General features: G+C 41.6%; 2 protein-coding genes across 2 annotated transcripts in view; one reads left to right on the top strand and one right to left on the bottom strand.

The window, feature by feature from the left end:
• LOC101027939 (myosin-6) overlaps window positions 1-23,825 on the top strand; it is a 251,421-nt gene that overhangs the window by 151,420 nt on the left and 76,176 nt on the right. The gene's annotated exons all lie outside the window — the stretch shown is intronic.
• Window positions 1-23,825, bottom strand: part of RNF212B (ring finger protein 212B) — a 41,684-nt gene that overhangs the window by 14,680 nt on the left and 3,179 nt on the right. Inside the window, exons 4-5 of the mRNA XM_074393228.1 lie at window positions 21,371-21,423; window positions 19,674-19,748 (exon numbers count right to left, since the gene is read on the bottom strand). Of these exons, the coding sequence (XP_074249329.1) occupies window positions 19,674-19,748; window positions 21,371-21,423 (128 nt within the window). The remainder of the gene's footprint in view (window positions 1-19,673; window positions 19,749-21,370; window positions 21,424-23,825) is intronic.

Genomic DNA, 23,825 nt, shown 5'->3' with positions numbered 1-23,825 from the left:
ACCATTTGCTATGCTAATGTGTCTATCATAGGATTGCTGAATCAGATCAAAAGTTAATATTTAGAAAGTGTTTTAGCTTTGTCAGGCTCTACTTTTGAGCACACAGCAGTATTCATGTCTCATCTGCTTCCTCCCTGTTCAGACTATAAACCCTCTTTTGTCTAGGGTTCTTCTCTAGATCTTGGTACTCTTCTCATAAACTTTTTGTTCTCACCTAATTTTCAAATTGCTCTTGCCACCTTACTGAAGAATTGTACTGAAGAGTTTCCTTTCTACTAAAGGTAAACTAAACTGTTCTAGATAGATAAGAATTTATTCTAGTCTATTTTTCAAAAACAAAAAAAAAACCCTCATTTTTATTAAAAGTAAAATGTTTATTTTAAGCTATGAAAAAAATGTTTTGGAGATTCAGGAGGCCAAGGCTGAGGCAGGAGGATTGCTTGAGGCCAGGAATTTGAGACCAGCCTAAGCAACATAGCAAGACCCTGTCTCTACAAAAAAAAATTTTTTAAACTTAGCCAGGCATGATAGCACACGCCTGTAATCTCAACTACTTGAGAGGCTGACGTGGGTGGGTCACTTGACCTCAGGAGATCGAGGCTGCAGAGAGCCATGATCATGTTTCTGCACTGCAGCCTGGGCAACAGAGCAAGACCCCATCTTTAAAAAATTATTTTAGAAAATTCGGATAGTGGAGGCCAGGCGTGGTGGCTCGTGCCTGTAACCCCAGCACTTTGAGTGATCTCAAGTGACCTCAGATAACTTGAGATCCGGAGTTCGAGACCAGCCTGAGCAATATGGTGAAACCCTGTCTCTACTAAAAATGAAAAAATTAGCCAGGCATGGTGGCACACACCTGTAATCTCAGCTAATGGAGAGGCTGAGCCAGGAGAATCACCTGAACCCATAAGGTAGAGGTTGCAGTGAGCCAAGATTGCACCACTGCACTCTAGCCTGGACAACAGAGTGAGACTCCATCTCAAAAAAAAAAAAAAAAAAAAAAAAAAAAATTGTGGAGAAGCAGAATAAAAGTCACTCTGAATCCTGGGAATTACCTAAAATGGCAGGGGTAGGGATGAATCTACATAACAGACAGCCAAGTCACAGTGTTAGTATCCCAAATATCCTAATCCTACCCTTGGGGTTAGTTGGAAGCAAAATTAATATCAGGCTAGCATCAAGAAAAGCCAAATCCTGCCCTAGATTAGTTAGTCCTTCCTTTGAGATTACCATGGGTCATAAGTGCACAAACAGACCCCACTGTGGAACTCCAGGATGCCAGACTGGACTATGGGAGGGTCTTTTGCCAGGCCTAAGCAGACCTACTTTGTCTACTTCTCCCCAAAAACTGATCATTCCAAGAAGAAGAAAGACCAGTCCAGAAAACAACTGGCAAGGAGTATCAGAGGAGAACAAGTGATTTTGCCTGATGCCAGGGTACAAATGTTTAGCCTATTTCAAATACATTCACCAAAGAAGATTCTAAAATCTAACTCAGTAATGTTCTTAAAAATTCAGTACATTACTTTAAAAAATTACCAATAGTTAGCAATCCTTCAAATCCCTTGGCTTCATGAAAAGGTTGGCCTCTTTCCTTTTTCCAAAGAAGATTAACTTTTGCTTGCTCACTTGCTTTTTTTTTTTTTTTTTTCCTTAATTTTTAAAATTTTCTTAGAAATAATATCTTGCTATGTTGCCCAGGCTGGTCTTGAACTCCTGGTCTCAAAGAATCTTACTTTTTCTTAATGGTGCGATTATTTTGTTAACACAGTAACACAGAGCTGATAATAATGAAAGTAGTTCCATTAATGATAACACTTAACATTGTCTGGATAATGCAAGTGTTAAATATTGTTTGCTTTATTGAAACATTGATACCAACATTTTATTAGTATGAAACTACCCACTTCTAGACTCTGATTCCTTTCCTTTATCTTCATACTAGGACCAAATAAGGGTATTATGGTCTTTTTGCTCTGATTCCTACCATTTTACTATTGATAGCGTGTCAAAATACAAAATTACAACAAATTTAGTTTAAAGATCTAAACTGGCTTTGATTTGCAATTCTAGACTTGAGCAACACATTATTCTAAAAAACAGAATGAGTGTTCTGATGAACTGAGCAGAGGAGTTGGCTTTTTAGGCAGAAAAGGGCTGAAGAAAACAGAAACGGAGAACAAAAAGTACATGGGTTGGTTTATAATTACTTTCCTTGTAAAATGTTAAAGCAGTGGGGATTTCTTTATTATGCTGGCTAAAACTGGCCTGTTTGGAGATTTGGCTATTACCTCTCTCTCTCTCCTGATTTCTTGCAAGATCAAATAAACTGTCAGCATGAGTAAGTACATTTTGGTTTGGTCTGTTGGACCTAGTGCAGAAACTCAATCCAAACCAATGGCCTTGTATAAACTTTATTTTACATATAAAACATAATTTTTATTTTGTATGCTTCAGAGAGTATTTTAAAACTTCAGTTCTGAATTAGGTCCAACAAAAGGTTGGAAAAGAGTAAAGGAAAAATAACTGAAAGACAATGAGAGAGGCACAGTAATGGAAGCAAAAAGGGGAGCTTAGTAGGTTTACTATGATAAAACAAGATATTTTGGTCCAATGTGGGTTATAAAAGAAACATTTTTGTTGTTTATACAAGTAGGTCAGGTGCAGTGGCTCACGCCTGTAATCTTAGCACTTTGGGAGGCCCAGGTGGGCAGATCACTTGAACTCAGGAGTTTGAGAGCAGCCTGGGCAACATGGCAAAATGCTTTCTCTACCAAAAATACACACATACAAAAAGTAATAAATGCTTTGGAAATGAATATTAGTTTATCATTTTTGTACTAAAGAATGACCTTCCCAATTCTTATTTTTATTTTGATAGAGATGGGGTCCTGCTACATTGCCTAAACTGGTCTCAAACTTCTAGCCTCATGTGATATGCAAGTGCTGGGATTGTAGGAGTGAGCCACCATGCCTAGTCTTAGTTTTTTTGTTTGTTTTAGATAGAGTCTTGCTGTGTCACCCAGACTGGAGTGCAAGGACATGTTCACAGTTCACTGCAGGCTCAATCTCCTGTTCTCAAGTGATCCTTCTATCTCAGCTTCGGTAAGACAACAGGTGCATGTCACCATACTCCCCTTTTTTTTTTTTTTTTTTTTTTTTTTTTGAGAAGAAGTTTTGTTCTTGTCACTCAGGCTTGAGTGCAACGGTGCAATCTTGGCTAACTATAAACTTCATCTCCTGGGTTCAAGTATTGTCCCGCCTCAGCCTCCAGAGTAGCTGGGACTACAAGCACCTGACACCACACCCAGCTAATTTTAGTATTTTTAATAGAGATGGGATTTCACCATGTTGGCCAGGCCTGTCTGGAACTCCTGACCTCAGGTGATCCACCCGCCTCAGCCTCCCAAAGTGCTGGGATTGCAGGCGTGAGCCACTGTGCCCAGCCCACCCCGTTAATTTTTATTTTATTTTTTTTTGAAGAGAAAGAGTCTCACTATATTGCCCAGGCTGATCTCAAACTCCTGGGTTCTAGTAGTCCTCCTACTTTGGCCTCCCAAAATGTTGGGATTACAGGTATGAGCCTAGCCTTAACTCTTATTTTTAAATGTCAGCATTTTTATTTAGTTGAAGATTTATTTTTGCATGCAATTTAATTTTTGAACATTTGTAAATAAGACACTAAGTTTTAGAAATTCACTTTAAAGGTATTGGTAAACTCATAATCTCTCTTTGACTTTCAAAACCTATTACTTTGCCTTATCTATCTTTTGTGAAACTCCCTCATTCCACAGTATCTACAAGCAAGTCTTAATATTTTTGAACTATATGTCTGAATAGTCATTTGCTTGATTTAAAAAAATTCTCTTTAGAAGTACTTCAACGAAAGAAATGAGAAAGGATACGAAATTGGAATTTTTTTTTTTTTTTTTTTTTTTTTTTTTTTTTTTGAGACGGAGTTTCGCTCTTGTTACCCAGGCTGGAGTGCAATGGCGCGATCTCGGCTCACCGCAACCTCCGCCTCCTGGGTTCAGGCAATTCTCCTGCCTCAGCCTCCCTAGTAGCTGGGACTACAGGCACGTGCCACCATACCCAGCTAATTTTTGTATTTTTAGTAGAGACGGGGTTTCACCATGTTGACCAGGATGGTCTCGATCTCTTGACCTCGTGATCCACCCGCCTCGGCCTCCCAAAGTGCTGGGATTACAGGCGTGAGCCACCGCGCCCGGCTTTTTTTTTTTTTTTTTTTTTTTTAAGGCAGAGTCTCACTCTGTCTCCCAGGCTGGAGTGCAGTGGCACGATCTCTGCTCACTGCAGTCTCTGCCTCCCTGATTCAAGCAATTCTCCTACCTCTGGAGTAGCTGGATTAAAAGAGCGCAACACCAAGCCCACGTAATGTTTTGTATTTTTTTAGTAAAGACAGGGTTTCACCGTGCTGGCCAGGCTGGTCTCAAACTCCTGACCTCATGATTCGCCCACCTTGGCCTCCCAAAGTGCTGGGATTACAGACGTAAGCCATCTCACCCAGCCTCAAAATTGGAATTTTATAACTTCTTTTTTTTTTTTTTTTTTTTTTTTGAGACGGAGTTTAGCTCTTGTTACCCAGGCTGGAGTGCAATGGCACAATCTTGGCTCACTGCAACCTCCGCCTCCTGGGTTAAAGCAATTCTCCTGCCTCAGCCTCCTGAGTAGCTGGGATTACAGGCATGCGCCACTATGCCCAGCTAATTTTTTGTATTTTTTTTTTAGTAGAGACGGGGTTTTACCATGTTGACCAGGATGGTCTCGATGTCTCGACCTTGTGATCCACCCGCCTCAGCCTCCCAAAGTGCTGGGATTACAGGCTTGAGCCACTGCGCCCGGCCCTTGGAATTTTATAACTTCTAATGAACTAATGGATCTTTGCAAAGTTCATCAATGGCTACCCTCATAGAAAACAAGAGACATAAGACTTTAAGTACCTCTTGATGGAATACAACACTGGAATAAAGTAGTCTTGCCTCACCTTCCCCACCCCCGCAAACCAATGATGGTGATTAAGCCTAAACCTACCTATCTATTTACAGGAAATAGAGGATAGAGGAGCATAGGAAATAACTCCATGGGTACAATAAACAAAATCCACACTGTGGACAACTCTGTAGGACAAAAGACAGTTTTCTTCAATAATAATTTTAAAAGAAATGAGAGAAAATTTATAGTGTAAAAGAAATATAACCAACTGAAATATATACCTTTCCTCAATTCAAAATGTGGGGACATTTTAAAACTGAGACAACTGGAGAAATGTGAATGTAGACTGATTATTTGACAATATTATGGAATCATTATTTTAGCACAATGTGTTTATAGTTAAGAAAAAATTTTGTATCTTTTAGAGATACACACTGAAATATTTACAGATTGAAATGATATAATATCTGGTTTTGGCTTTAAAATAATCTGGGTTGGGGTGGCAGGAGGTATAGATGGAGGAAAATTAGCCAATCACTAATCATTGTTGAAGTGGAGTGACGGTTGAATGAAAATGAAACGGTCTTCACAGGGTTTAACAAGAATTACATGCTTGGTTCTGGGCAGAAATATAGTTATAATTAAGTATTAATCAGGCTACACTTTGGCCCACTTCCTTTTAGGTGCAAAAGTCAAATCACACTAGATGCTGACCATTTGCATCCTCATTGTTCTCACAAATAGAATCTGACTTTAGAATCATAAGGCTTTTGCTTAAAAGTTGCTTAAGATATTTTTCAGATTCTGAATTCCAGTGGAACAGCTGATACCAGCCAGTCTGAAGACCCCCATAGAGGAATCAAATCAGTATGAGAATGCAGTTTCTTCATTTCTCCTTCCCATGACTTCACCCTGCATTCTTTAATCAATCAATGACTCCCACACCTTGGCTTGCTACTTGTCCAACCCCTTTAAAACCTCTAGCCTCAAATTCCTCCTAGAGGCAAATGTTCATCTGTCTTATGATTAACCTCTTTCTCTGCTGCAACCCAGTGTCTTCGTGTACTAACTTGCTGTTCACTGGGCAACGAACCTGATATGGTTCAGAAATTAATTATATTATACATATCATTATACTATTCTCTTTTAGGCATTTGAAATTATATGTGATAAAATCATAACGAACTATTTTTTTTAATGAGCTGATTTTGAGGAGGAGCCTTTGAACAGGGTATTGTATAAGAAATATATACATGGTCTTTGTCCCTGGTTTCTCACAGTTACCAAAACCCTTGGCGTTTCTTGAGTGATAGGAGCATCTTTTCAAGCCCCTTACAGCCACACCTGAGTTTGTGTTAATGAGGTGACTCTTGGTGGGCTCCTAGATAGCATCAAAATGGGGGCTTGTTGCCAGAGGAACCAAACACTGATTAGAGGGTTGAGGTCCCAACTCTTCTTCCCACCCCACCCCCACCCCAGACAACCAGAAAGGGGAAAGGGGCTAGAGACTGAGTTCAATCGCCAATGACCAATTCTTTAATCAATCATGTCTATGTAATGGAACCTTCATAACAACTCCTGAACAAGAGGGTTCAGAGAGTTACCGGGTTGGTGAACACTTGAAGATGCTGGGAGGGTAGTACATCTGGAGAGGGTATGGAAGCTCTGCACCTCCTCACATACTTTGCATCTCTTCCATTTGGCTGTTCCTATGATGCACATTTATTTATTTATTTATTTATTTTTGAGATGGAGTCTCACTCTGTCACTCAGGCTGGAGTGCAGTGGCACAATCTTGGCTCATTGCAACCTCTGCCTCCCAGGTTCAAGCATTTCTCCTGCTTCAGCCCCAGAGTAGCTGGGATTACAGACCCCCACCAGCACACCTGGCTAATTTTTGTATTTTTAGTAGAGATGGGGTTTCACCATATTGGCCAGGCTGGTCTTGAACTCCTGACTTCAGGTGATCCACTCACCTCAGCCTCCCATAGTGCTGGGATTATAAGCGTGAGCCACCACACTCAGCCTAATTCAGTCTTTAAAGTGTGGAAGTCACGCATTTCTGGTATAAAGGTATGAAAGTATATGGTCTGTAAAAGAACTGCAAAGAACTAAATCTGCCTAATAGGTAATAAATAACCTTACATAATAACTTGTGTTTGTACCTGAGATATGAAGTGGTAGCTGTGATTGATATTGAAGAGGTTGGCCAAGTACAGTGATGGAGACCATCCTGGCCCACATGGTGAAACCCCATCTCTAATACAAATACAAAAATTAGCTGGATGTGGTGTTTCGCATCTGTAGTCCCAGCTACTTGGGAGGCTGGGGCAGGAGAATGGCTTGAACCCTGGAGGCGGAGGTTGCAGTGAGCCAAGGTCACGCCACTGCACTCCAGCCTGGCGACAGAGCAAGACTCCATCTCAAAAAAAAAAAAAGGAAAAAAAAAAAAGAAAAAGAAAAAGAAATTGGAGAGGTTAAGAGGAACCAGATCATTAAGGTAACTATGTGTCACTCTGAGGAGCCTGAAACTTAGGTAATAGGAAGCCACCAAAGGATTTTGAAAAGGCAGTTACTTGTTCAGATTTGTAATTGAAATAGATTATTGTGATGGGTCAGAGGGAACAGATTTGAGCAAAAAAGAACCCTAAGGACACTTTCTTAACAAAAGCAATTGGAGAATTGTTAATAAGATGTCTGAAGTACCCGCTCTGAATGAGAGCCACAGTAGCCCACCAGGTGGAGGGTTATGTTTTGGGTTGCAGTTTGTATGTTCAAAGGAATACTACCTCACACTGGCCTAAGAAGAATTCAATACACTGTTTTTGAAGTCCTAAATACTGACAGACTAGCTTTTCCTTTTTAGGTAAAATAATCTCAAACTAAATAAAACTTTTCTTCAAAAGCACCATTGAGTATCTCTAATTTTTCTATTTTTACCCAAGCTGGAGTACACTTGTGCAATCATGGCTCACTCTAGCCTCAGCCTCTCGAGCTCAAGCAATCCTCTCACCTCAGCCTCCTGAGAAGCTGGGACTACAGGTGTGTGCCACCAAGCCCAGCTAATTTTTAAATTTGTAGAGATGAAGTTTCACTATGTTGCCCAAGCTAGTCTCAAACTCCTGGCATCAAGCAATCTTCTCCCCTTGGCCTTGCTAAGTGCTGGGATTACAGGTGTGAGCCATTGCGCCTGGTCCATTGAGTACCTCAGTTGTCCAAATTTTTAATTCAAATGCGGGATGGAGAAGCAAGCTCTGGTCTATTGATGAGATCAAATCTTGACCTGATTTTATTCCAACAGTAAATGTAGAAATTATGCATGTATATGTTAGTAAAAGCATGTGACTTCAAAAATCTTTTTAAAACCATAAAATAGACCAAGGGTCAGCAAACAGCTTACCATGACCAGCTAGTGGTCTGTTTTTGTAAGTAAGTTTTATTGGAACATAATTAATACACATTTGCTTACATGCTTTCTATGGCTGTTTCCATGCTACAATAGCAGAGCTGAGTAGCTGCATCAGAAATTGTATGGCCTGCAAAGCTTAAAATACTTACTGGCCCACTGTGGTCTGAATGTTTGTGTCCCACAAAAATTCATTTGTTGAGATTCAATTCCCAATGCAATAGTATTAAGAGATAGAGAGTTTAGGAGATGATTATGTCATGAAGGCTTTGCTCTTGTGAATGGGATTAGTGCCCCTATAAAAAAAAGGCTCAGAGTTGGGCACAGTGGGCACACCTGTAATTGCAACCCTTTGGGAGGCTGAGGTGGGCAGATTGCTTGAGCCCAAGAGTTCAAGACCAGCCTGGGCGACACGGTGAAACACTGTATGAATTAAAAAATATATATTAGCCAGGTGTGGTGATGTGTGCCTGTAGTCCTAGCTACCTGGGAGGGTGAAATGAGAGGATCGCCTGAGCTCAAGAGGGTAAGGCTGCAGTAAGCCATGATTGCATCACTGGCTGTGACCACACCACTGCACTCCAGCCTTTATGACAAAGTGAGACCCTGTCTCAAAAAAATAAATGAAAAGAGGCTTGAAGGAGACGGTTTGCCCCTTTTGCCATATGAGGGTGCAGCAAGAAGGTGTTATCTTGGAAGCAGAGAGTAAGCACTCACCAGACACTGAATGTGCTGGTGCCTTGATGTTGAACTTCCCAGCCTCCAGAACTGTGAGAACTAAATTCCTGTTATTTAGAAATTGCCCAGTCTAAGGTATTTTATTACAGCAGCCCAGATAGACTAAAACAGCTGCCAAGGATGTAAAATGGTAGAGCCTCTTGGGAAAACAGTCCGGTAGTTCCTAAAAAAGTTAAATATAGTTACCATTTGACCCAGAAATTCTACTCATCAGTATGTACCCAAGAGAAATCAAAATATATGTCCATGTGAAAACTTGTACATAAATGTTCCATAGCAATACTACTTATAATAGCCCCAAAGTCTAGCCCAGTGCAGTGGCTCACACCTGTAATCCCAGCACTTTGGGAGGCCAAGGCAGGCAGATCACCTGAGGTCAGGAGTTCGAAACTAGCCTGGCCAACATGGCGAAACCCCGTCTCTACTAAAAATACAAAAATTAGCTAGGTGCGGTGGTGGACACCTGTAATCCCACCTACACAGGAGGCTGAGGCAGGAGAATTACTTGAACCTGGGAGGTGGAGGTTGCAGTGAGCCAAGATGACACCACTGCACTCCAGCCTGGGTGACAGAGTGAGACTCTATCTAAAAAAAAAAAAAAAAGAAAAAAAGAAAAAAGCCCCCCAAAGTAGGAACAACCCGAATGTCTATATAATAGATTACTATTTGGCCATAAAATGGAATGAAATACTAATAAAGTCCTAATAGATGCTACAACATGGATGAAACTTAAGAGAATTATACTTAGCGAACGCAGCAAGTCACAGAAGACCACACATTACAATTCCATATTTATGAAATGTCCTGAACAGTAAAAACCACAGGGACAGAAGGTAAATTGGTTAGCGCCCGGGGATAGGGAGGGTGGGAAGGGCTTGGGAAGTGCCTGCCAATAAGTACAGAGCTTCTTTTTGGGGTTTTGAAAATGTTAGAAAATTAGGCAGTAGTGCTTGTGCAATTCTGTGGATGTATTAAAAACTACAGAATTGCATACTTTAAAAGGGTAAATTTTGGCCGGGCGCGGTGGTTCAAGCCTGTAATCCCAGCACTTTGGGAGGCCGAGGCGGGTGGATCACGAGGTCGAGAGATCGAGACCATCCTGGTCAACATGGTGAAACCCCGTCTCTACTAAAAATACAAAAAACTAGCTGGGCGTGGTGGTGCGTGCCTGTAATCCCAGCTATGCAGGAGGCTGAGGCAGGAGAATTGCCTGAGCCCAGGAGGCGGAGGTTGCGGTGAGCTGAGATCACGCCATTGCACTCCAGCCTGGGTAACAAGAGCGAAACTCTGTCTCAAAAAAAAAAAAAAAAAAAAGGGTAAATTTTATGGTGTGTAAATTACATCTGAATAAATCTGTTATTTAAAAAGAAAGTGATTACATGAAAACTAGTAGAACTGAAAAAAAAATAGATGTGGTGTTTATACTTCCGACTTGAAAACAATTTTTTAAAATATAAACTTCTTTTTACTTATATGATCTTTAACTATTTTAAAGTGAGTTTATAATCACTGAACCTTTCATGACTTTTCCACATTATTATTATTATTATTATTATTATTATTATTGAGATGGAGTCTTGTTCTGTTGCTCAGGCTGGAGTGCAGTGGCAAGATCTCAGCTCACTGCAACCTCCGCCTCCCAGGGTCAAGCAATTATCCTACCTCAGCCTCCCAAGTAGCTGGGATTACAGGCATGTGCCACCATCCCAGGCTAATTTTTGTATTTTTAGTAGAGACAGGGTTTCACCATGCTGGCCAGCATGGTCTCCAACTCCTGACCTCGTGATCTACAGGTCTTGGTCTCCCAAAGTGTTGGAATTACAGGTGTGAGCCACTGTGCCTGGCCTGTTCTTTAAACTAATAAAAGTACAGTTTGCAGGTCAGGCGTGGTAGTTCACACCTGTAATCCTGGCATTTTGGGAGGTCAAAGTGGTAGAATTGCTTGAGGCCAGGAGTTTGAGAGCAGCCTGGGCAGCATAGCAAGACAGTCTCTGATTTTTTTTTTCAAGTACTTTACAGTTTTTAGAATATTTCCATAAACATTGTCTCATTAGATCTTTACAAGAAGTAGGATGAGTATTATTATTTCATATTACATGTGAGGAAGTATGACTAAGTTCAAAGAAATAAAGTTATAAGTTAGCAGGCTGATTTGGTCATTAGATTTCTACACCAACAGTTTTCCCAGTATTATCACTTTACCATATTTCATATACATTAAAGAAAAACTTCAATAGGGAAGATTATTAATTCTCTCAAAAAGTATTTATTGAATCCTTCTGTTTTCCTGGTACTCTGTTAGGAGCTGACATGTAAGGTGAGTAAGACTGATATTGCCCCAGCCCTATGGGAGGATGCAGACAAGTAAACAGAAAGTTATAATACAAAAAACTGTTATATGCTGTGTGTATTTATCCATGTATATGTTTGAGGGCAAGAATGTTCTAGACAAATAAAACAGCATGTACAAAGGCCCAGAGGCAACAGACAAAATTACTTATATAAATAATAAAAATAGATTCAGTCTGTCTGTTTTATAGTTGGGGGAAGGGAGTGAGGATAAGGGATGAGACTGAAGAGATAAGCAGAAAGCAAAGCATCATCTGGCCTTATAGGCCATGTTAGGGGGTTGAACTTTATCCTCAGAGCAAAAGTTGTATTGAATGGTTTTAAATAGGAAAATAACATGATTATATATAAATATATATATAATATTTTTGTAGAGATGAAGTTTCACCGTTGCCCAGGCTGGGCTGCAGTGACTATTCACAGGCATGATCCCACTACCAATCAGCACATTTCCAACCTGGGCCAGTTCACTCCACCTTAGGCAACCTGGTGGTCCCGACTCCCAAGAAGTCACCAAATTGATGCTGAACTTAACGCAGACACCCTATTAGCATAGCATACTATAGCCCAGAACACCTAGGCTCAAGTGATCCTCCTATCCCAGCTTCCTGAGGTGCTAGGATGCCACCATGCCTGGCCATAGTTATATTAAGCATGATTCTTCTGGCTTCAATATGTAGAACTGATAGGAAAAGGAAATACTGGAGGCCAGATATGTTAGAAAGTTCCATAGTCATCTAGATGGGAAACTGTGGTGACCTGAACTAGGAGGTTGGAGATAAAGTGAATAGATTCAATATGTTTTACAGCGACAGAACATGCTTTGATAATGAATGGGATATGTGAATAGAAGATGAAATAAAAAATGACTTCTAGCCAGGCGCGGTGGCTCAAGCCTGTAATCCCAGCACTTTGGGAGGCCGAGGCGGGTGGATCACGAGGTCAAGAGATCGAGACCATCCTGGTCAACATGGTGAAACCCCGTCTCTACTAAAAATACAAAAAAAAAAATTAGCTGGGCATGGTGGCGTGTGCCTGTAATCCCAGCTACTCAGGAGGCTGAGGCAGGAGAATTGCCTGAACCCAGGAGGCGGAGGTTGTGGTGAGCCGAGATCGCGCCATTGCACTCCAGCCTGGGTAACAAAAAGTGAAACTCTGCCTCAAAAAAAAAAAAAAAAAAATGACTTCTAGATTTTTGGTGGATGGTAGTCATCATTAATCAGGATAGAAACAGGAAGAGTACTCCATTTTCCTGTGTGTATGTGTAGAAGGGGAGATGATAGGGTGGAAGGGTGTCTAGAATAATGAGTTCAGTTTGGAAAATGTTGAATTAGTGGAGAAATCTAGTTGACAAATGGATATACGCCTCTGAAGTTTGGGAGACAGCTTATTCATTCAGCAAAAATATATTAAATACAGCCGGCTGGACACAGTGGCTCATGCCTGTAATCCAAGCACTTTGAAGGCCGAGGCAGGTAACTCACCTAAGGTTGAAAGTTCGAGACCAGCCTGACCAACATGGAGAAGCCCCATCTCTACTAAAAATTCAAAATTAGCTGGGCGTGGTGGTACATGCCTGTAACCTCAGCTACTGGGGAGGCTGAGGCAGAAGAATCACTTGAACCTGGGAGACAGAGGTTGCAGTGAGCGGAGATCATGCCACTGCACTCCAGCCTGGGCAACAAGAGAGAAACTCAATCTCAAAAAAATAATTATTATTATAATTATATATGGTATATATAGAGAGTGACAGAGCAAGACTCCATCTCAAAAAAGAAAGAAAGAAAGAAAGAAAGAAAGAAAGAAAGAAAGAAAGAAAGAAAGAAAGAAAGGAAAGTATCTAGGATAGAATTCTGAGAAATACAACTTTAAGAGATGGACAGAGGAAGAGGAATCCAAAAGGGAAAGAGGAGTCAAAAATTGGCTATGGTAGTCAAAGAAAATGTTTCAAGGAGGAGAGAGCAGATCTAAGATGCTGCTGAGAGAGTAAATATGATAATAACAAAAAGAATCCATTGGATTTGATAACAAGGATGTTTTTGATGTCCTTAGCAAAGGGTTTTAGTGAGACAGTCTGAAGCCAGACTGTAGAGGGTTGTAGAGAGGCTTGGGAAGTGAAGAAGTAGACTGTGTGTAAATAAACACTCATCAATGCATTCCAATGTAGTTTTCTTTCTCAAGACTCTAGTCAACATGTTCTTGTGAAAGGCACCAACAATTCTCCTGGTGCCAGATTCAGTCAACCTTGCTCCTCCTCTTACTTCATCTCTCAACAGTATTTGACCCAGCTATATTTTCCTTTTTGAAACATTTGCCTTTCTTGGTTTCTGTGACACCACACTTTCTTCGTTTTTACTCTGATTGCTGCTCTTGGTTAACTTCTCGTCCTACACTTAATTGCTAAATATTGAAGGGACTATCTGGGTGATTTCATCTAGTCCCAATGATTTAAATAATGTCTATATCCTAATGAATTCTACACTTATATCTTGACCATATCCAGTCTTGAACTATGCCATGGGCTCCAGAAAGGTAAATCTATCTTCCCTCATGACTTCTCCACCTGAATTTCTTTTTCTTTTTTTTCTTTTTTTAAAATTTCTTTCTTTTTTTTTTTTCTTTTTCTTTTCTTTTTTCTTTTCTTTTCTTTCTTTTTTTTTTTTTTTTTTTTTTTTTTTTTTTTTTGAGGAGTCTCACTCTGTTGCTCAGGCTGGAGTACAATGGTGTGATCTTGGCTCACTGCAACCTCTGACACCTGGGTTCAAGCGATTCTCCTCCCTCAGCCTCCTGAATAGCTGGGACTACAGGCATGTTCTACATGCCCAGCTAATTTTTGTATTTTTAGTAGAGATTGGGTTTCACCATGTTGGCCAGGCTGGTATGGAACTCCTAAGGTGATCCACCCACCTCAGCCTCCCAAAGGGCTAGAATTACAGGCATGAGCCACCATGCCTGGCCATCCACCTAGATTTCTAACAAACATCTAAAACCGAATATGTCCAAAATAATGTTTTCCCTCAAAACAGTCTTCTCAGTCTTGATAAAGGATAGGATCATCTCACTCAGCTGTACAAGAAAAAAACTCAGGCATCTTCCTTGCTTCCTCTTTTGCTCATCTCCCATATCCAAGTCAGCAAATTCTACTAAATTCTTTCTGGAATATATATCTCTGAATTAACTACTCTTCTCCATTATTTTATTTTATTTTATTTTATTTTATTTTATTTTATTTTATTTTATTTTTTGAGACAGAGTCTCACTCTGTCGCCCACGCTGGAGTATAGTGGCTCGATCTCGGCTCACTGTAAACTTCACTTTCTGGGTTCAAGCAATTCTCCTTCCTCAGCCTTCCAAGTAGCTGGGATTACAGGTGCCCACCACCATGCCTGGCTAATTTTTGTATTTTTAGTAGAGATGGGGTTTCACCATGTTGGCCAGGCTGGTTTCGAACTTCTGACCTCAGGTGATCTGCCCACCTTTGCCTCCCAAGGTGCTGGGATTACAGGCGTGAGCCACCATGCCTGGCCCTCTTCTCCATTTCTATTTCTACCGCTTTAGCCCAAGCAATCTTGCTTAGATTTTTCCTGTGGCTTCCTAACTGGTTTCCCTGCTTCTATCTTAATCTCTCCTATTGTTCATTTTCTAGTCAGCAGCCAGATTCTCTTTTAAAATCATATAACAGATGCCATTTCCTTGTGTAAAACCCTTCAGTGGTGTCCCACTGCTCTTAGAAATATAAACACCTTCTTGTGGCCTATAAGTACCTATATGATCAAGTCTTCCTCTCTGATCTTGCCTTGAATATTCTCCCCTCTTATAGGCTCATGCCTGTAATCCTAGCACTTTGGGAGACTGAGGCAGGCAGATCATGAGGTCAGGAGTTTGAGACCAGCCTGGCCAACATGGCGAAACACTGTCTCTGTTAGAAATACAAAAAATTAGGCAGGGCGCAGTGGCTCACGCCTATAATCCCAGCACTTTGGGAGGCCGAGGCGGGTGGATCACAAGGTCAAGAGATCGAGACCGTCCTGGGCAACATGGTGAAACCCCGTCTCTACTAAAAATACAAAAAATTAGCTGGGCATGGTGGCACGTGCCTGTAATCCCAGCTACTCAGGAGGCTGAGGCAGGAGAATTGCCTGAACCCAGGAGGCAGAGGTTGCAGTGAGCCAAGACCGCGCCATAGCTCTCCAGCCTGGGTAACAAGAGCGAAACTCTGTCTAAAAAAAAAAAAAAAAAGATACAAAAAATTAGCTGGGCATGGTGGTACACATCTGTAATCCCAGCTACTTGGGAGGCTGAGGCAGGAGAATTGCTTGAACTCAGGAGGCGGAGGTTGCAGTGAGCTGGGATTGTGCCATTGCACTCTAGCCTGGGCAACAAGAGCAAGACTCCACCAAAAAAAAAAAAAAAAAAAAAAAAAAAGCCTTAATGCGTATTAGTTCATTTAGCAAACATTTCTTATGCATGCAATTTGTGCCAAGTACCTAGGTAAACATTGGGTGACATGAAGATGATATCTGCCTTTGAGAAACTTCACTGAGAGAAAGAGAAATAAGAAATAATAGAAATAAGTTAAGTGAGAGAAAGAGAAATAAGAAAAATTAAATTAAAATAAAACACTTGGCCGGGCATGGTGGCTCACTTCTGTAATCCCAGCCCTTTGGGAGGCTGAGGTGGGTGGATCACCTGAGGTCAGGAGTTCGAGACCAGCCTGGGCAATATGGCGAAACCCCAACTCTACTAAAAATACAAAAAATTAGCCAGGTGTTGTGGTACACCTATAATCCCAGCTACTCAGGAGGCTGAGGCAGGAGAATTGCTTGAACCCAGGAGGTGGAGCCTGTAGTGAGCCGAGATCGCACCACTGCACTCAGCCTGGGAAACAAAAGCGAAACCCTGTCTCAAAAATTAATAAATAAATAAATTAATTAAATAAAACACTTTTTCAGAGTTAAGTATTTTGTAGAGTTAAGAGGAATCAGGGAAGGCTTTTACCAAGGAAGGAACAATTACTGGCATGGACTTGAAAGATGGCTAGTTGTGGTTAAGGGTCTAAAGCATATGATCTAGGAATAGATGAAAACTTACAGGCCAGGCATGGTGGCTCACGCCTGTAATCCCAGCACTTTGGGAGGCCGAGGTGGGTGGATCACCTGAGATCAGGAGTTCGAGACCAGCCTGGTCAACATGGTAAAATCTCATCTCTACTGAAAATACAAAATTAGCTAGGCGTGGTGGCTCACACCTGTAGTCCCAACTACTCAGGAGGCTGAGGCAGGAGAATGACTTGAACCTAGGAGGTAGATGTTGCAGTGCACTGAGATTGCCCTCACTGCACTCCAGCCTGGGTGACAAGAGGGAGACTCCATCTACCCCTGCCCAAAATAAAAGAAAGAAAACTAACAGATCTATATGAGGTCCTCCAATCCCTTAGAAAGATTATCTTGAGGTGAGTAAAGAATTCAAAACAGGCAGCTTGATCAACTATTAGCACAGAGTACAGCAGAAAAATGGCCTTAAGTCATTGTAGAGATTGGAGATTGTAAAAACTTAAATCGATATTTAGAGCAACATTTCATTCATTCATTCAATGACAACATTTTGAATGTCCACTACTTATTAAGGACTATTAAAAGAGAACAATAAACAAAACCAATCAATTCTGTCTTCATGGAGCTTACATTCTAGTGCAGGATTCAGACAACAAATATATAACATAATGTTAGAGAAAAGAGCTATGATGAAGAAAAAGCATGGTAAGGAGTAGAAAATGTTGGGGCTACTATTTGAAATATGAGAGTCACTAAAGGACTGACTGAGAAGGTTTCAAGCAGAATCCTGAATGATACAATCTAGGTATTGGATCAGTTACTTAGCTATACAAATGAGGAAAACACATTTTCAGACTTTGCTGACTTCACCAAACTGGCCCTTCACTAAAGTGATGATTAACTAACTCTTTCCACTTATTTTATCTTGATTATTTGACCATGTGTAATTGGTCCCATGATCAGGCAGGTTAGGATTCAGACTACATATGATTTCCCTACTGATCATTAACTAAGCCCAGGTTTATTTATTAACCAAAGGTCTGCTCTTTTTCTTGTTCCTATGACCTTGTTTACATTTCTCCTTGAGTCTCAGCTGGATTTTAGTCGCCTTATAATGTTAAATATAGTATATGTCAAATATGATGGCTCAACCAAGCAGCTAAAGGCAGCAGGCACCAAGCCTTAATTCCCCTTATTCTATCTCTAGTGTGAAGACTGAGAGGCAGGACATTGAAGAAAAATTAAATCTTCAACCAGAAAATGACTAAGGATCATCTTCAGGTTTAGTAAAGGGGCACTTTCAAAAGAATAAGAAGTGGCGGCCGGGCGCGGTGGCTCAAGCCTGTAATCCCAGCACTTTGGGAGGCTGAGACGGGTGGATCAGGAGGTCAAGAGATCGAGACCATCCCAGTCAACATGGTGAAGCCCCATCTCTACTAAAAATACAAAAAATTAGCTGGGCATGGTGGCGCTTGCCTGTAATCCCAGCTACTCAGGAGGCTGAGACAGGAGAATTGCCTGAACCCAGGAGGTGGAGGTTGCGGTGAGCCGAGATCGCGCCATTGCACTCCAGCCTGGGTAACAAGAGCGAAACTCCGCCTCAAAAAAAAAAAAAAAGAATAAGAAGTAAGAGTATAGAAAGGGAACAGTGATAAAATCTCAAGAAATATGCCAAGGTAGGAATTCTATGAGGCTATAAAATACTCTAAGAGAACTGGGGAGTAGAAAAAAAAAAACAAAGTTTTTACAACTTGACAACTCTCTCAAATGGTTGTCCTGCCTTCTCTCTGCCTTCTACATTCCTATTGCTCCTAACCAAGTCAATTGTATGCCAACCTATCATGCATCAAGAAAAGACAAATATTTTCTAAAATTCAGGCAACGAGTTATGAACATTAAATGAAGAGCTAAGTATTACTAAATAGGGTTATTGAAAAGTGAGAATGGGAAACAAGAAATACTCTTATGAACTTAGTGCTATAAGGTAATGGTTGAGAGTTAAACCATCAAACCCATTGTTTTCAGGGTCAGGCCTATATACTCAAAGCAATTTTTAGAAGATGCATCTATCTGCTGAGAAAGATGATAAGCTCTCTAGATAACCGGGCATGGTGGCGCATGCCTGTAATCTCAGTTACCCAGGAGGCTGAGGCAGGAGAATCACCTGAACCCGGGAGGCGGAGGTTATGGTAAGCCGAGATGGCGCCACTGCACTCCAGACTGGGCAACAAGAGCAAAACTCCATCTCAAAAAAAAAAAAAAAAAAATGCTCCCTAGAAAAATCTTTAGTCTTAGAAATTAATTGATACGAGGCCGGGCGTGGTGGCTCAAGCCTGTAATCCCAGCACTTTGGGAGGCCGAGGCGGGTGGATCACGAGGTCAAGAGATCGAGACCATCCTGGTCAACATGGTGAAACCCCGTCTCTACTAAAAATACAAAAAACTAGCTGGGCGTGGTGGTGCATGCCTGTAATCCCAGCTACTTAGGAGGCTGAGGCAGGAGAATTGCCTGAGCCCAGGAGGCGGAGGTTGTGGTGAGCCGAGATCGTGCCATTGCACTCCAGCCTGGGTAACAAGAGCGAAACTCCGTCTCAAAAAAAAAAAAAAAAAAAAAAGAAATTAATTGATACAACTAGGAAATACAAGGTAAGATGTTAGCTACACAGTGGCTTTTACAGCCTATCACAGATTCTGGGTAGTAAAAATTTAACTGATCGAAATTTGTATCAAGGAAGAAAGCAAAGAGAGCAGTCATCTCCCTCTACTGTGTACAAATGCAGTTTAAAGAAACCCCACCCTTTTTTTTTTTTTTTTTTTTGAGATGGGGAGTTTTGCTCTTATTGCGCAGGCTGGAGTGCAATGGTGCAATCTTGGCTCACTGCAACCTCCGCCTCCTGGGAGGCCTGCCTCAGCCTCCCAAGTAGCTGGGATTACAGGCATGTGCCACCATGCCTGGCTAATTCTGTATTTTTAGTAGAGACGGGATTTCACCATGTTGGTCAGACTAGTCTGGAACTCCTGACCTCCAAGGTTCAGCCCACCTGGGCCTCCTAAAGTGCTGGAATTACAGGTGTGAGCCACTGTGCTCAGTGAAGAAAACCTTTGATAAAGGAATAAGATGCAATTACAATTTCCCTGGAGAATCAGATTTTCTTTGCTTTTGTTTCTCATACCTGAGAGATGTGACTAAAATACTGCAAAGCTGTCTCCACAGGACTTTTGAAAAACATCTTCTCCTGAGGTTTCAGCTAGGAAGAGAGAAACACAATGGAATAAAAATACTAATATGACAAAGGATGTACCACCTTTTCTAATGTACCTGGTATTATTTCCACTGTGTTTAAGAGGGAGATCACTACTGTTCTCAATGTAGATCACATGTCCAAATCTCCTTATCTTGTGCTTCTGTAACAGTGTTCACAAATAATGCTTCTACCTGTTGTTTATACTTTTTTTTTTTTTTTTCTTGATACAGAAAAAAATCTGTTGCCCAGTTTGAAGTGCAGTGACCCAATCTCGACTCACTGCAGCCTCTGCCTCCTGGGTTAAAGTTATTCTTTTGCCTCAGCCTCCCAAGTAGCTGGGATTACAGGCGCCTGCCACCATGCCCAACTAATTTTTGTATTTTTAGTAAGGCGGGGCTTCACTGTGTTGGCCAGGGTGGTCTCAACTCCTGACCTCATGATCCACCCACCTCGGCCTCCCAAAGTGCTGGGATTACAGGTGTGAGCCTCTGCAGCTGGCCTGTTCATACTCTACAAACTACTATCTGCAAGTTTGTTTCTTTTCTTTTATTCTCTTTTCTTTCTCTTTCTCCCTTTCCTTCCTTCCTTCCTTCTCTCTTTCTTTTCTCTCTTTCTCTCTTCTTTCTCTTTTCTTCCTTCCTTCCTTCCTTTTTTCCTTCTTTCCATCTGTCTGTCAGTCTTACTCTGTAGCCCAAGCTGGAGCAGCACAGTGGTGCTGTGACATGGTAAAAGTCCCATAAAACTGCATACCTTAACTATACTTCGGCTCCTGTAAATAAAACAAGGGGGAACATGACATGGTAAAAGCCCCATAAAACTGCATACCTCAACCATACCTCGGCTTTCTGTTTAAACTGCTCTCTGTAACCCTAAGGTGACAGGCAAGCAGTCCAAACCCACGCCATCGTGGTCCCTGCGACTTGTAATAAGTAACTAAGGTCTGTAATTTCCACCCTACCCAGGCAATGTGTAAACTAAGGCTTATCTTAACTTCTGTGAACCACTTAAGTAACAACTGGAATGTCTGAAGCCCCTCACCCTCACCCCCACCCAGGAGGTGGTTTACAGAATGACCAAAGTCCACTGACCTTTGGAACGAAGCCCCTCGCCCCCACCACTGCCCAGAAGGTAGTTTATGGGCATAAAAGGCCTTGACACCCTCCTTTCAGGGCCACAGGTTGGAGAGATGTAAGTCCTCTGTGGCCACCAGCAATAAAGACCCTGCAATTCAGCATACTTTTGTCTTGGTGTTAATTTTCTATGCTCGCTCTGGTACAACAGTGCAATCTGGGCTCACTGCAACTTCTACCTCCTGGGCTAAAGTGATTCCTGTACCTCAGACTCCCAAGTGGCTGGGATTACAGGCCTGGACCACCATGCCTGGCTAATTTTTCATATTTTAGTAGAGACGGGGTTTCACCATGTTGCCCAGGGTGTTCTCAAACTCCTGAGCTCAGGCAATCCACCTGCCTCAGCCTCCCAAAGTGCTGGGATTACAAGCATGAGCCACCGCGCCCAGCCTTCTTTTCTTTCTTTTTAAAAGAATTCATCATCTGTACTTTGCGTATACTTCCTACAGGCCAGAAGTTGAATGAGATGGTTTGTGGCAGGGGAGAAAAACTTACATTATCAGAAAGAGCCAGATACTTGCAAGCAGTTCCGCAAACAGCACATTTTTCTGGGAGGAAAAGGGGGATAAAAATGTTGGGTTCTTATGAGCATGAGGTAAGATTTAAAGACTCAAAGTACATGGCAACAATCTAGTATGCTAGCAAGAGAAGAAAAAAAGGGTTCTTACTGAATTTAGAACATCATTGTGCTATAAAAGGACATCAACTTAAGCTCTGTTCTCTAAACAAGTGTTTCCAAACTAGTATGTTGAGCTACAAGAAGGGCTTTCACACTGTACCTCTACCCATCTCTCTATCTTTTATGTTTTTATTTTACATTTGTTTTGAGACAGGGTCTTGCTCTGTCACCCAGGCTGGAATGCAGTGGCACAATTACTGCTCACTGCAGCCTCAGCCTCCCGGGCTCAAGTGATCCTCCTGCTTCAGCCTCCCAACTAGCTGGGACCACAGGTGCACACCATCACTTAAGTCAATTTTTATTTTGTTATTATCTTTAGAGATGGGGGGTCTCCCTATGTTGCCCAAGCTGGTCTTGAACTCCTGGGCTCAAGTAACCTCCTACCTTGGCCCCCGTAAAGTGCTGCATTTATAAGCATGAGCCACCATCTCAGCACTCCCCACCCCATCTTTTTGTAAATTCCCAGTTTTCTTCTGTGGGACAGAAGGGACAATTCTAAACTCCCAGCAAAAGTACTGGAGTACATTTACAAGAATAGGGAAGAGTACAAAATACCAAAGACCTTAACTTCAAGTTACTCTTTTTATTCCGTTGACCTGACAGCAGGCACACATTGAGTACTGTAAGAAACTCCCCAATTATCCCTGCCTTGTCATCACTTTGCTAATATTTGTTAATCTTGCTCTGCGACTCTCATTCCCCAATTAACTCAATCTGAAAGAAGCAAAAACTGAGATTCCTAATCTTTCACAGTAAAGTGAAATTTTAGTAGTGGGACTGGTTATTGATTAAGACAAATGCCATGTCAGGAGAAAACATCACATGGCATATGCTCCACAGAGACAAACCACTCCAAAGTGAGCTGCTGTTACCATAGTAAACAGCTTTTTACACTAGCAGACAACTTTAAAAGGTCCTGAGATTTGCACAGAGAAAAAAAGCTTCCCCAGAGGCTACTTAACTTGACTGTTCTTTATCTGGGGACTAAAGGTTTTTCGCAGTCCATATTGTTGCCAGAGTGAGCTAGCAAGTGCATATCATTCTTCTCTTAAAAAAAAAAAAAAAAAAAAAAAAAGGCTCACACCTGTAATCCCAGCACTTTGGGAGACGGAGGCAGGTGGACCACTTGAGGCCAGAAGTTCAAGATCAGCCTGGCCAATGTGGTAAAACCCTGTCTCTACTAAAAATACAAAAGTTTGCCAGGCATAGGGGTGCACACCTATCATCCCAGCTACTCAAGTGGCTGAGACACGAGAATTGCTTGAACCTGGGAAGCAGAGGTTGCAGTGAGCCAAGATTTTGTGACTGTTTTCCAGCCTGGGCAATGAGGTGAGACTGTCTCAAAAACAAAACAAAACAAAACAAAAACTTCCACAGGTCTCCATCACTTGCAGGATGAATTTCAGGCTCTTTAGCCCAGTGTATAGAGCTTTCCATCATCTGGACACTGCCTACTTTACTAGCCTTATCTCACCACTTCTTACATTACTGCTTATGCTGTACCAATCCCAACTATGTGTAGTTCCCTGCAATATGGTTTAATGATGTAATATGTCTTTAAACATGCTGTTCTCTTAAACTAGAATAAATCTTCCCTGCTTTATCCACTTGGCAAACTCTGGTTTATCATTCAAAATCCTATTTAAGCATCTCTCTTTCTGTGAAGTGATCACTCTTCCATGATCAAAGCACCCTACCCCAAGTCCCTCTTCTGGGGATTTACATGCCTTGTAAGTATTGCAGCATTAAAACAAACAAACAAACAAAAAAACTTAAATTTAAGTCTCCTTTCTTTTTTTTTTGAGACGGAGTTTCGCTCTCGTTACCCAGGCTGGAGTGCAATGGCGCGGTCTCGGCTCACCACAACCTCCGCCTCCTGGGTTCAGGCAATTCTCCTGCCTCAGGCTCCCGCCTCGGCCTCCCAAAGTGCTGGGATTACAGGCTTGAGCCACTGAGCCCGGCCTAAGTCTCCTTTCTAAGACTTAATAGCAATGAGAACTTGCTCATATCAGTTATCCTCTCTGAGCCAGTCTCCTCATTTGCAAAATGGTTCTACTAATAATTACCACCTGGACTTGTGGTGAGGATTACATAAAATGGTACATATGAAACTGCTTTTTAAGCTGCAAAGGTATCATCATTTCAAATCAAACTGATGTCACAGACTAGACCACTTCCCCTTTAGAAATGGCTCTTCTAGGCTGGGCACAGCGGCTCACGCCTGTAACCCCAGCACTTTGGGAGACTGAGGTGGGCAGATCACGGGGTCAG

This window comes from Saimiri boliviensis, chromosome 2 (genome assembly GCF_048565385.1).
Source record: "Saimiri boliviensis isolate mSaiBol1 chromosome 2, mSaiBol1.pri, whole genome shotgun sequence".
NCBI classification, from domain to species: Eukaryota; Metazoa; Chordata; class Mammalia; order Primates; family Cebidae; genus Saimiri; species Saimiri boliviensis.
This window is presented reverse-complemented; position numbering and strand designations above follow the sequence as displayed.